Source organism: Felis catus, chromosome E2 (assembly GCF_018350175.1).
Source record: "Felis catus isolate Fca126 chromosome E2, F.catus_Fca126_mat1.0, whole genome shotgun sequence".
Taxonomy (NCBI): Eukaryota; Metazoa; Chordata; class Mammalia; order Carnivora; family Felidae; genus Felis; species Felis catus.
The window spans coordinates 10,063,575-10,076,214 of record NC_058382.1 but is presented as its reverse complement, the minus strand read 5'-3'; the positions used below and the strand labels follow the sequence as shown (position 1 = coordinate 10,076,214).

Sequence of the window (12,640 nt, the reverse complement as noted above, 5' to 3'; positions counted from 1 at the left end):
GAGGCGGACGGAGCGCAGGTGCGGAGGGCCAGCGCGGGTGGCGCGGGCCAGCCGCCGTCACCGGGGAGGACGGGGGAGGTCCTGCACGCTGCGGCAGGTCACGCGTGAGCGCCAAAGGATATCGTGCATGTAGGGGCAGTTCTCGGCTCTGGCACAAAAGCCGGTGATGTAAAATTTGCACAGCTCGCGCTTCTTTGGTAGCTCGATGTCGTGGCTAAAATTACAGTGGTCTCCCTGGAAGAGAGGCGGGAAAAGGTAAGGGGGTGCCACGCTAAGCCCTCGCCGATGCCCACCTGCAAGGGGAAGTCCTCCTCTGTCACCGCTGAAGCATGGAGGGACCAATGGCAGGGACGCACGCCCCCCCCCCCCAACAGGGCAGGGAGGGCTCACGACGTGGCTTCCCACCACCTTGAAAGTTCTGACAAAGCTGCGCTCCCTTCGCTCGGGCCCTGCCTCCCCGCCCCACGTCCCCGTTCATCCAGGCTCCGCTCCGCTGCCCCGCACCGCTTCGTTCTTATTCTCCGTCTCCCTCCCTGCAGCCACTATTTTTCACCATTTGCTGCATGACAGCCACGCTTCTTCCTTCCTAACGCAACCTCCGTTTTGTTTGGGAAGAACGTGCCCGGCTACAAACACATTCTCCAGGCTCGTGTGGAGATACCGTGGCCGATGAAATATCAGCCAACGTCCCCGAGGGAGGACAATACTGCTTCAATTAAAAGAAAAATCAAACCCCTTCACCTATCTTTCCTCTCAGCCCTTAGATGGGACGCCCGGAGCCACAGCAGCCGTTGTGGGACCGGCAAAGATGGCAGATATTCTTAAAAGTAGGAAGGAGGAAGGAGCTTGAGTTCCCCAGGGTGCCACTGACCAGGGCACCAACATCCCTCACCTCAAAGGAACAATGTCTGAGCGTTTAAGCCGGTGGGGCTTGATTTTCCATTATCCACAGACACACTCAGAACACAACACCCGGGTGAACAAAATATAGAAATTGTCCTATGGCTGTTTCCCCTTACTCTCAGGAGTGGCTACTCATTTTTCGTTGGATGTATTACAAGCTTCTAAAAATGATATGAATCGAAACTGTAACACAGAGCGTTTTTTACACGTGTACACATTTGTTCGTATTTGTTCGAAATGCAGTTTTTCCTAAGACTTATCATGCGCTGCGGCATTTCCTGGGCATGTGTGTGCCGTTGTCTGTCCACTGCCATCGCACTTGAATACAAGGCTGGCGGCACTCACGCCGGGTTACACCCTCAGAGCTCTGCGGTCATCGGCCCACCTTCTGGTATTGAACTCTGCTGTGAAATTCAAGGCTGGCCTGCTTCACCCCACCTGCCTTTTTATCTAGAGGTCGTAACAAATTCCCTTTCCAACGCTCAAGTCCAGTAACTTCACCGGAGCACGTTACATCTTTGCAAGAGCGTCTTCCCCAGCATCTCTTGTAGGCGGTCACTTCCACCCTTACCCGGCCACCGCCCCCAATTAGTGTGGCTTCTAGAACATTCCCAGAGGCCTGAGCATCCTCCGTGAGGTGGCTGCCTTGCCTTGCTCCGGCAGCCAGGCACTGTAACTGGCCCCTTACCCACGTACACCGCCCCTCCACGAAGTATTTGCAGATGACTTTGCCTTTCTTGTCAGACTGCTGGTGGGGCTTGTCATGGTCGCTCCTCCGGTAGCTCCCGCCACCATCCTGTCAGGAACACAGAGCGTGAGCATAAAGGGGAGTGAAAAGGAAGGGCTGGGGGGACAACGCAGGCTGGGGGAGGCGGGTTCCACGGGAGTGACAGAAGTCGGCCGGTGGGCATGAGCATTCCCTCGACAGAAGCGTCTTTTCGTAACAAGAGCAGTGTCATGGCCGTGAGGGGTGTGAGCCCCAAGGCAGGGGGCGCTGGCGCGGACAGGAGAAGTTCTGCCACTCGGAGCTGTGGGCAACCGAAGGGCACCACACAGCTGTGCAGGAACGCATCCACCTCCCAGAGGGCAAACTCTCCAGGCTGCCTGGATGGGTCACCTAGAACCTTCCACACCTCAGAGATGCAGGTGCTACAGAGATGTGGTTTTAAAAACAGAGGGTCTCACCAGCAGCACACCCACCATGAGAGTTGACGAGAGCTCATCTGTCGCATGGAGAAGAGCGGACGGGAGCAGGAGGATGAACAGGCCTCAGAGGCCAACTTGTTCAAGAAAAGGAAAAGTCCGAGAAGGGGGCCTCGGCTAAGTATCTCAGATCCAAATGAAGGGTCAACTCACGCCCATGTCCTCGTCATAGAAGTCTTCGTCGTCATTCATTCCGCCCTTGTTCATCCCTCCTCGGCTGCCACCTCGGCCACGACCCCGGCCCATCCCTTTCCCTCGACCTCGGGAGCCCCGGCCACGGCCTCGATTTAACCCTGCAGGGGAGAGAGATGGCGTTCACCTGCTGCCTCTCCCCAGGATCCCGGTCCGGCAGCAGCTGCCGGAAGGAGCCCCGCCGACCCGTCACCTCCTGGGCCCCCTGCCCACCTCGTCCTCGGCCATCTTTGGACCGGCGGTACTGGCTCAGTTCCTTGGAGTACTCGTCATAGTCCTCATCTCCCATCGGCTCCTCACTTTCTCCATACTAGGGTTCCAGAAAGGAGGAGAGAAGCAGGTGGCGTGCAGGGAACAACGAGCACTGTCCCTAACTGTGCTCTCTGTCCCCTTACGCCTTTTTATTTGGCTGAACGCCAGATTCAGAAGGGCAGATGACCCACCCAAGGCCACCTGCTTATGCCCCCTCTTACATGCGACAGCCTAAGGTGGAGGGGGGTGTCTAACCTCTGGTACTGTCTTCACCCCTACAACTCCTCTCCCCTCCCCCCAGGTAAATCCCACAGGGCTCCTCCTACACAAGACAGCTGTGGCTGTAACAACGGACCACCAGGGAAAGGTCTCGGGCAGGGATAGAACAATGAATGTGGAAGCTGTGTGCGCGTGTGTGTAGGGGGGCGTGAATAAACAAGCACCTGACTGCAAAGGCATCAAACATTTCCAGAAGGCACTCAGGAAACTTGTCTCCAGGGATGGGAACTAAGCTGCCGGGGGCAGCAGTAGTGGGGAGAGGTTTTCACAGCTTTGGTACCCTTCCAATTTTGAACCACGTGAAGGTTTCCTCTATTCCGAAATAAGAAACGAATGTGGAAACACAGAGAACTGCCACCCGATGCTTTCCTTCCACTGTTTCCAAGGTTTCCCCCAAAAGTGCCCACCAGCCCCCCACTTTCCCCCGGGACTGGAGGAGAGCTTACTTCCATCTCTTCCTCGTAGAAGTCTTCTTCGTCCTCCGGGTGGTCTCCCACGGAGCCCCTGCCCCTTCCACGGCTGCCCCTGCCCATGCCTCGGCCTCGAGATCCTCCGCGGCTGCCTCGGCCCCGGTAGCCCCTGCCACGGCCTCGGCTGCCTGCAGGGCGATTCAGATGGTGAGCAGATGCCCCCAGCAGGAGAGAAGGCAGCCCATTTTCCATCCCCGAGGTCGGTCATTTCCTCCTCCTCCCCAAGCCTTCCTAGCAGCTCCAGGCAGAAGGTCCCATGGTTCCCAGCCCAGGTCCCCTCAGCATTCTGGATGTGCACCTGCTATGGCACTCACTACACAGCCACAAGGGCATCTGTGCGTTGAAAGCTGCACTCACTGTCCAGCTACTTGTGGCTACGGAGCCCCTGTAACACGACCAAACTAAGAGATGCTGCAAGGGTGAAACACACACTGGATTTACAGAACATCATTTAAAAAAAAAAAAAAAAAAAAAAAAAGGGAAAGGAAAAAGAGCGGGGGTGCCTGGGTGGCTTAGTCGGTTGAGGACCTGACTCTTGGTTTTGGCTCAGGTCATGATTTTGAGATTCATGGCTTTAAGCTGTCAGTGTGGAGCCTACTTGGGATTCTCTCCCCCCACCCCCTGCCCTTGCCCCTCCCCTGCTCACACACACAATTTCCCTTTCTTTCAAAATAAGTAAACACTGGGGCACGTGGGTGGCTCGGTCGGTTAAGCATTGGACTTAGGCTCAGGTCATGATCTCATGATCTCACGGTTCGTGAGTTCAAGCCCTGCGTCGGGCTCTGTGATGACAACTAGGAGCCTAGAGCCTGCTTCAGATTCTGTGTCTCCCTCTTTCTTTGTCCCTCCCCTGCTCACGCTCTGTCTCTCAAAAATAAATAAATGTCAAAAAAAATTTTTTTTAAATAAGTAAAACATTAACAAAAAAATACATTTGCAGTAAACATTAAAAAAAGAGAGAGAGAGGAAACAGAGAGAAAAAGGCATAACATAAAATACCACATCTATCTGTTTGGATAATGTGTTAAAGTAAGATTTGGAGTATATGAGGTAGATAAAATAAACTGTTAAAATTAATCTCATCTGGGGCGCCTGGGTGGCTGAGTCGGTTGAGCATTCAACTTTGGCTCAGGTCATGATCTCGCGGTTCATGAGTTCAAGCCCCGCATCGGGCTCTGTGCTGACAGCTCAGAGCCTGGAGCCTGCTTCAGATTGTATCCCCCACCGCCCCCTCTCCATCCCATCCCTGCTTGTGCTCTTTCAAAAATGGATGAACAGGGGCGCCTGGGTGGCTCAGTCAGTTAAGCGGCCGACTTCAGCTCAGGTCATGATCTCATGGTCCGTGAGTTCGAGCCCCACGTCGGGCTCTGTGCTGACCGCTCAGAGCCTGGAGCCTGCTTCAGATTCTGTCTCCCTCTCTCTCTGCCCCTCCCGTGTTCATGCTCTGTCTCTGTCTCAAAAATAAATAAGTGCTAAAAAAAAAAAAAAATGGATGAACATAAAAAAAAATTTAAATTAATCTCATCTGTTTCCTTTTATTTTTTCAATGGGACTGCTAGAAAATTGTAAATTCTACGGTGATTTGTGTTATATATTTTTTTCTTTTTAAATGTTTTAATCATTTTTTGAGAGAGAGAGAGACAGCACGCACACACGAGTGGGGTGAGGTAGAGAGAGGGAGGGAGACACAGAATGTGAAGCAGGCTCCAGGCTGTGAGCTGTGAGCACAGATCCCAATGCAGGGCTCGCATTCACGGACCATGAAATCATGACCTGAGCCTAACTTGGACACTTAACTGACTGAGCCACCCAGGTGTCCCACACTGTATTTCTATCGGACGGCACTGGTCTAGAATCTCCCCAAAGAGCAGGGCTTGTCCAGGGAGGTGTCCAGGGAAGACTTGCCAAGAAAATGAATGAGCAGCCACTCTAACAATAAGCTGGGCCTTAGTCAGGGCTAAGTACTGCTGAGCTATAAGGTCCCAGGAACCCTTGTGGGTTGCAAAACCTCACAGGCAGGAGCCAGTTCTAGAAGGTTTCCGGTGCTCCGCCCTCCCTCACCTCCTAACTGCCACAGTTCAAGGTTCAGAGGCTGCACACCTTGTTGGGTGATAGGAGCTGGGAGGAGTGGGGAGGAGGCTGGGGCAGCCAGCTGTCCGTTACCCTGGCCTGTATCTGACAAGCTGTCCCTTTTCTCTCGCTCCTCACAGCTGAGCAGGAAGTGAATGAAGAAAACAACCCTCAGCCACGAGGGCGTCTCCCCGCCTCCCGCCAGCCTGGCCGCGTCCCAAGCACAGGCCTAGCACTGGGGCTTCTTCTCAGGGCCCTGCGTGTGCAGCCCCCGCCCTTCCCCTGTACTCACCCCTGCACCGAAACCACTGCCGGTCTCTCCTCCCGCACCGGAGGCTCGGCAGCACTGGGCCCCACACTGCACCCCGAGCCCCCGCCGCGGATCTGCTCGGACCCCCTCCCCCCCGCCCCCCCAGAGGCGGCAGGGCCTCACCTCGGCCCCGGCCGCTGCCCTCCTTCGCGCGCCGGTACTGGTTCAGCTCTTTGGCGAAGTCGTCATAGTCCTCCTTGCCCATATCCTCCTCCTCGTCGCCCTCGTACTCCCCGTACTGCTCGTTCTCGTAGTCTTCGTACATGCCGTAGCCTTTGCTGTCCATCTTGGAGTAGGCCTTCTTGGGCAGGGACGTGGTGTGCGACGGGGGGTACTGCTGGTGGGACTGATGGAGAGAGGGCGTGAGGCGGCCCCGGGGCCCTGGGCCCGGACTGCCAAGATCCCCGCTGTTCCCTTAACTGATGCACTGTCTGGGGGCCTCTGCCACCCCGGCGGCGACACACCAGCCCCCAGCACTAGGGGCACTGGTTCCCAGACGAGCGAGAGCTGGGCGGTGGGCTCAGACGTTTCTGTTCTTCAGAAAGAGCCACGGCTCAAAAGAAAATTTAGAAACACGGACCCCACGATCCCTGAAGAACTGGGGAGGGGAGAGAAAGGGCTATTGCCCGGGGATATGCAATCTCATTTGGGGAGGAGGCCTGGTAGGCAACAGGGGTGCGCCTTTTTATGTATTTATTTTGAGAGCGAGAGCAAGTGGGGGAGGAGCAGAGAGAGAAAATCCCAAGGCAGGCTCTGTGCTGTCAGCACAGAGCCCGACATGAGGCTCAAACTCACAAAACTGAAATCATGACCTGAGCTGAAATCAAGAGTCTGCCGCTGAACCGACTGAGCCACCAAGATGCCCGCATCTATCTACCTATCCATCCATCTATTTATTTATAGGGGACGCCGTCTAGGGGATGCCGTCTAGGGACGCCGGGGTGGCTCAGTCGGTTCAGCGGCAGACTTCGGCTTGTGAGTTCGAGCCCCACATCAGGCTCTGCTGTCGACACAGAACCCACTTCAGGTCCTCTGTCTCCCTTTTTCTCTGTCCCCCTCCCCCTGCTCTCTCAAAAATGAATATTTAAAAAATAATAATAAGTAAGTAAGTAAATAAATAAATAAATAAATAAAAGTAATCTCTACACCCAACATGGGGCTCGAACTTAACCTGGAGATCAAGAGTCGCACGCTCCACCCACGGAGCCAGCCAGGCACCCCCAAGAGGGGTGCTCCTTGGTCAACCTTTTCTTGGGGCCTTGGAATTCAATTAATAATCTACTTGGCAACCAAACTAGAAAGCTATTAAATGATGCTTTCCAAAGTGTGTTAGTGCAAAGAGATATCGGATGAAGTTAGACAGAGACAGACACACACAGACAGACACACACACACAAATGGAAAGCACCAAGATGGCCTTTAGTAAACAAATAAACTGGGATCCACCCAGACAATGGAGTCTTATTCGTTGGCTAAAAGAGATGAACCACGGAGCTACGGAAAGACACGGGAAAACCACACACACATACTGTTAAGTAAAAGAAACTGATCTGAAAAAATCATACGCTGTAGGAGTCCAGCTCTCTGACATTCTGGAAAAGGCAACACAACAGAGACAGAAAAACACTGTGGGTTGCCAGAGGCTCAGGGAGGAGGGAGGGGGTAAGGCACAGGGGATTTTTAGGGAACTGAAACTATTTTATATGATAGTGTATGGTGAATACATAACATGAGCATTTGTCGAAAACAAAAGAACTGTAAAACACAGAGGAGGGAACCTTAGTATAACCATAAGCTTTGATTAATAGCCATGCATCAATACTGGCTCATCAATTACAACAAATGTACCATAATAACGTAAAGCGTTAACAGGAGAGGGACACGTGGGTGGCTCAGGTTAAGCTTCCGACTTCAGCTCAGGTCATGATCTCACAACTCGTGAGTTCAGGTCCCGCATCGATAGAGCTCTGTGCTGGCAGCTCAGGGCCTGAAGCCTGCTTCAGATTCTGTGTCTCCCTCCCTCTCCACATTCATGCTGTCTCTCTGTCTCTCTGTCTCTCTCTCAAAACTAAATAAACATTGGGGCGCCTGGGTGGCTCAGTCGGTTGAGCGTCCGACTTCGACTCAGGTCACGATCTCGCGGTCCGTGAGTTCGAGCCCCGTGTCGGGCTCTGGGCTGACGGCTTGGAGCCTGGAGCCTGCTTCCGATTCTGTGTCTCCCTCTCTCTCTGACCCTCCCCCTTTCCTGCTCTCTCTCTGTCTCAAAAATAAATAAACGTTAAAAAAAAAATTTAAAAAAAAAGTAAATAAACATTTAAGGCATCTGCTCAATTTTTACAAACCTAAAACTGTTCTAAGAAACAATCTATATTAACTTAAAAGACCCACACTCGTGGGGCACCCGAGTGGCTCAGTCGGTTAAGTATCCAATTCTTGAGCTCAAACTCAGGTCTTGATCTCAGGGTCATGAGTTCAAGCCCCATGTTGGGCTCCGTGCTGGGTGTGAAGCCTACGTAAACAAATAATTTTAAAAAAATAAAAAATCCACACTCGTTATGAGAAAATACAGAACGTAAGTATATAGACACATAGGACTACATTAGCAGACCTTAAAATCCCTCAACCCCAGATGCCTGGCTGGCTCAGTGAGTGGCACGTGTGACTCTCGCTCTCAGGGTTGTGAGTTCGATCCCCACGTGGGGGTAGAGATTACTTAAATATAAAATCTTAAAAAAAAAAAAAAAGCCTCAAACTCTAGTTCCTAATCGAAGCTGTGGTGTGCCCTCCATTTCTTGTCTCAGGTTGAAAGTCTGAATCTCTGCTAGCATATCAATGTCAAGTGTAACATTATATGATTGAATTATTCGTTAGGACAGATGATGCTGAGTCATGGGACACAGGGATGTATTTTAGAGCTACTAACTTTAAAAGCGTTTTTCATCAAAACTTGAAAATCTACATCAATTTTTCTTACCGATTTTGCTGGGGAGAAAAAACAGTACAGAAACCAAACAAATCATCTAAATGCCCGTTTAAGCTCCGTGTTATAACAGGATAAACATCTGACTTCTGACTCTACGGCCCTTGAGATAATTTGTTCCAATTTTCCACAACAGGTCATTTCTCAATGGTGGACAACGGTCGGCTACACCAAGGATAAATCAGCAGATTTCTGGGGGACGGGGACATCCTGAGTCCTGCCAAGGCCATGGGAAGAAGAGGGAAGTCTGAGGATGGCTAATGGAGATCAGCCACTGACTGGGCTCGAACCCCAGCTCCTACACTACAAGGCTGCCACCTGGCTGGTTTCCCGGCTCTGTTTTCCTCACCTGTAAAACGGGGATAAAAACAGTATCTCACCTTGCAGGCTTAAAACCCACGTAACACGCGGTGCAAGAACGCCCAGCAGGCAGCAAGTGCTTAGCAAACAAGGGCGGTTTACCCGGCTCCGCGGGGGCCCCTGCGAGGCAGATACTCACCGGTGCATACGGGGGGCTGTACTCTCTGTACTTGCGGTGCCCCTTCTCGCTGGGGCTGAAATCCGAGTCATCTGAAAAGTCCGAGAAGTCATCACTGGAAGAAGCGTGGCGCTGCAAGTGGCCGAAGAAACGGACTTAGTGATTCCGCTGCGGGCAGTGTCAGCCCAGGGACAGACGCTGCCGGAATGTGCCGGAAGGGCCCAGCGCTCCCTGCCAAACACCTCACCTAAGGGCATTTAGTGGCAATGGAGCATGAGCCACTGACTCTTTAAAGAAAAATAAAACTGTTTATCCAATTTGGGGAAGGAATAAGCACCACTATTACGCGTGCCCTCTGGCCTCCGAGGCGAGCTCGGCCCCCGGGGCTCCGCTCCGGCCCGGTGCACGCAGCCCGGCCCCGGCGCACCCTCCCAGACCTACTTTGTGCTTGGATTTCCTCCTCTTCTTTGACCTCCTCTTCTCCTTCTCCCTCTCTTTCTTCCGCTTCCGCTTCAGTCTCCGGTGAGACTTCTCCTCATCCGAATCGCTATGGTGCTTCTCCCCCTTTTCCTTCCGGCTCCTCTCGGGCCCTCCGGAGGTGTCCTGGGTCTCCTCGGCCCCATCATCCTCCAGTTCACCTTCTTCCAACTCACCATCTTCCCTATAAACCAATCCCAAAGCCAGTATGAAGCCGGGGTGTGAGAGGGGATGTCCAAGGGCTGCGGGGTGGCCCCGGTGGACAGGAAGAGAGCGAGGCCTTCCTCGGGAGGACTGGGGGCCGCTGCCTCTCGCCCCCCCCCCCCAAGGACTGCGCCTACTCTCGTGTAACCTGGCTGGGGGACAGCGGGTGGGGGCCCGACACCGCTGGATTTTCAAGGTGCAGCCACTGATACGGGGACCACCCTAAGTCAGTATTTCTCAGAGTGCTCCAAGGACCTCGAATTCTAAAGAAGAAAAGCGACAAGGTTCTGTGGTCAAATGAGGGGAGGAAATCCCCACCTTGGGGCATCACAGTGCTTAATGCTCTAATGGAAGTTCCCAGAGGTCTTACCGTCCAGAAGCCTGCGCAGCCCTGCTTTAAGAGCATTTCCAGGACTTACTTGACCAGAGAGGCTGCTGTCTCTCAGGGAACACGGATTAGCATCCGTCCCAGAGTGCAGTGGTGCACAGCGGCCTGAGGTCACGGGCTTGGTCCTAGTCCTATGGATGTGTCCTGTGAGCTGAGGGTGGTGGCTGTGCACAGTGGGGACAGGGCCGTGGTTCTAAACCAGAGGCGGCCCCCGGTCTCCTGGACCCGACCCACAAGCAGGCTCGGGCTGTGCCCAAGGACATAATGTATTTCACCAAAGCCCCGTAAGAACTACCAGTGACAAGCTCTGGTCTCCAGAGGTCTCACCCACAGCCTGGGCTGCACAGCTCTGGGCTGGGGAGCTGGGGGGCAACCGAGCAGGTGAAGAAAGGGGAAGGGGTGAGCGAAGGGTCCCAGGCCCCAAACCCCTCCTGACGTCCCCTCCTAACAACTGTCGGGGTCGGGTCCCCCGCACTCCACTGCTGCCGACCCCCGGTATCCCTTCTGGCTCCCCTTCCTACAGATTTCCTGATTTTGTCACTGCCCCCACATCACCCCATCCCTAGTACTTTCAAAAATAAAAGCACTCTCCAAACATGACAGTCGCTGCCCACAGAACATTCTAAATTATCTACAGGGTGGAGGGGAGGGAAGGGGATAAATAGGGTTAAGAAGGAAAGCAACTGGAAAAAGAATCCAGTTTTTGGCCAAACCCACAGAGACAGTTGTCACAAGTACAGGAGTTGGTTTAAAAAATAAAAATAAAATTCCGCAAATCTTTTCTAAAAGCTCCCACAGTTCCTCATGCGTGACCATGGAAGAGCGTGTGTGAGAAGAGAAAAAATTCCTTTCTTCTCCATTAACTGGGACCCCAGAAGAGAACGAAGAGAACATAAACAGGGGCATAATGAACCCAGGATCCGAAAGGCTAACCATGAAAGGATCTAATCCAGGCAGAAAAGACCTTGCTGCCCAGACGGGCCTGGGGTCAGAGTGGGAACAAGCCCGCCCCCAGAGCCCCCGCAGGTTCTACGGGGCTTTGTAGAGAAACACCACACTGGTGATGCTCCAAGAGTCCTTCGCGTCCTTTCACTCACGCAACCCCCTTTGTCCGCCCCGGGTGGCGCTGCTCCCCAAATGTCAAGGAGCCTCTCTCAATTCTCATTCCCCATTCAAAGCGGTCAGGTCAGCTTAAAACCCAAGCGGCCCCAACCCCACGGACAGCCCGGCAGAGGTCAAGGGCAGCTCTCTCACACACAGCGCGGGACACAAAATTTGTTCAGATGTTTCAAAGGAAACAAGTCAGGGAGGTGACCGACGTGCGTCTCGGGTCGTCTCCTTGCAAATCGCCAGGGTGGGAGGTGGGGGGCAGCCCCGCAGAACGATGCAGAGTGAAGTGGGGAGGAGCCGGCATTCCTGACAAGTGAGGCACCCTCCGGCTTGGGCTTGGGTGCGGCCCACAGAACGGGGTGTGGGACGAAGCTGCCTCGGCTGGAGTGGCCTTGCCCACAGTAAAAGTGCCACCCGACTGGGGAAACTGGTTTCGGCGAGCTCTCCAGCCGGAGGGAGCAGGGCAGGCTCCCCCCTGCCTGGAACCACGGCGGACGCCAGGGTGTGGTTCCCGCAGCAAACAGGACGCACGTCCCTCCCTGCTGGGAACACCGTGGGCAGACCAGCTTGCCACACCTCAGGAGAAACACAGGGAGACAGACAGACAAAATGGAGCTGAGGAAGGCTCAGAGACAAACCGAGGATGGCGGGGATGGAGGCCCGTACTCCATGAAGAAAAGCTAAAAAGCGCATCACTCTTAACCAACAGTCTGGAAAGGAAAAAGCTCAGAGGGACATGTTGGAAATGCGGCCAGAATCTCCGGGCAGGTGGGGACGGAGGGGACACAGGAGGACAAGAAGGGCCCGGGCTCCCAGAAGCCCTGATGAAAGAAAATAAGGCTCCCAGAGCAAAAGACCCTCATGGAGCCAGAAGAAGCCTATCAGAGTGGAAGGGATGGCAAGACGCTTTGAACGCTCTCCTCTCAGGCAGGTGGATCGCAAAGGGAGGACAGGTGATGGGACTTGTCAAGGGCAGACATTGCAGACACTCCCTTACCTCTGCCCACAGCATGACAGGGCAGGCCAAGGTCTTGCCCAGGGTCAGGGTCAGGCTCCATCCCTGTCCCGCACCCACAAGCCAGCTTGCTTGAATACGTGGGCCGGGTCTACACCTAACACCTGGGGGCTGGCTACAAAGACCGCCCGAGCGACTCCAAAGTCCTCGCCACCATCAAGAAAGATTCCTAGGGGGCACTTGGGTGGCTCCTTCGGTTAAGTGTCCAACTTCATCTCATGGTTTGGGAGTTCAAGCCCAGCATCGGGCTCTGTGCTGACAGCACAGAGACTGCTTGGGATTCTCTCTCTCCCTCTCTCTGCTCTTCCC

At 53.9% G+C, this 12,640-nt stretch overlaps 1 protein-coding gene across 9 annotated transcripts in view; it reads right to left on the bottom strand.

The window, feature by feature from the left end:
• Nucleotides 1–12,640, bottom strand: part of ZC3H4 (zinc finger CCCH-type containing 4) — a 44,152-nt gene that overhangs the window by 15,899 nt on the left and 15,613 nt on the right. For all 9 annotated transcript variants that reach the window (XM_023245813.2, XM_023245812.2, XM_023245816.2 and 6 more), the window contains 8 exons: nucleotides 9,579–9,798; nucleotides 9,159–9,269; nucleotides 5,803–6,025; nucleotides 3,276–3,427; nucleotides 2,512–2,608; nucleotides 2,260–2,399; nucleotides 1,592–1,699; nucleotides 123–234 (listed from right to left, as the gene is read on the bottom strand). In XM_023245813.2, the coding sequence (XP_023101581.2) occupies nucleotides 123–234; nucleotides 1,592–1,699; nucleotides 2,260–2,399; nucleotides 2,512–2,608; nucleotides 3,276–3,427; nucleotides 5,803–6,025; nucleotides 9,159–9,269; nucleotides 9,579–9,798 (1,163 nt within the window). The remainder of the gene's footprint in view (nucleotides 1–122; nucleotides 235–1,591; nucleotides 1,700–2,259; nucleotides 2,400–2,511; nucleotides 2,609–3,275; nucleotides 3,428–5,802; nucleotides 6,026–9,158; nucleotides 9,270–9,578; nucleotides 9,799–12,640) is intronic.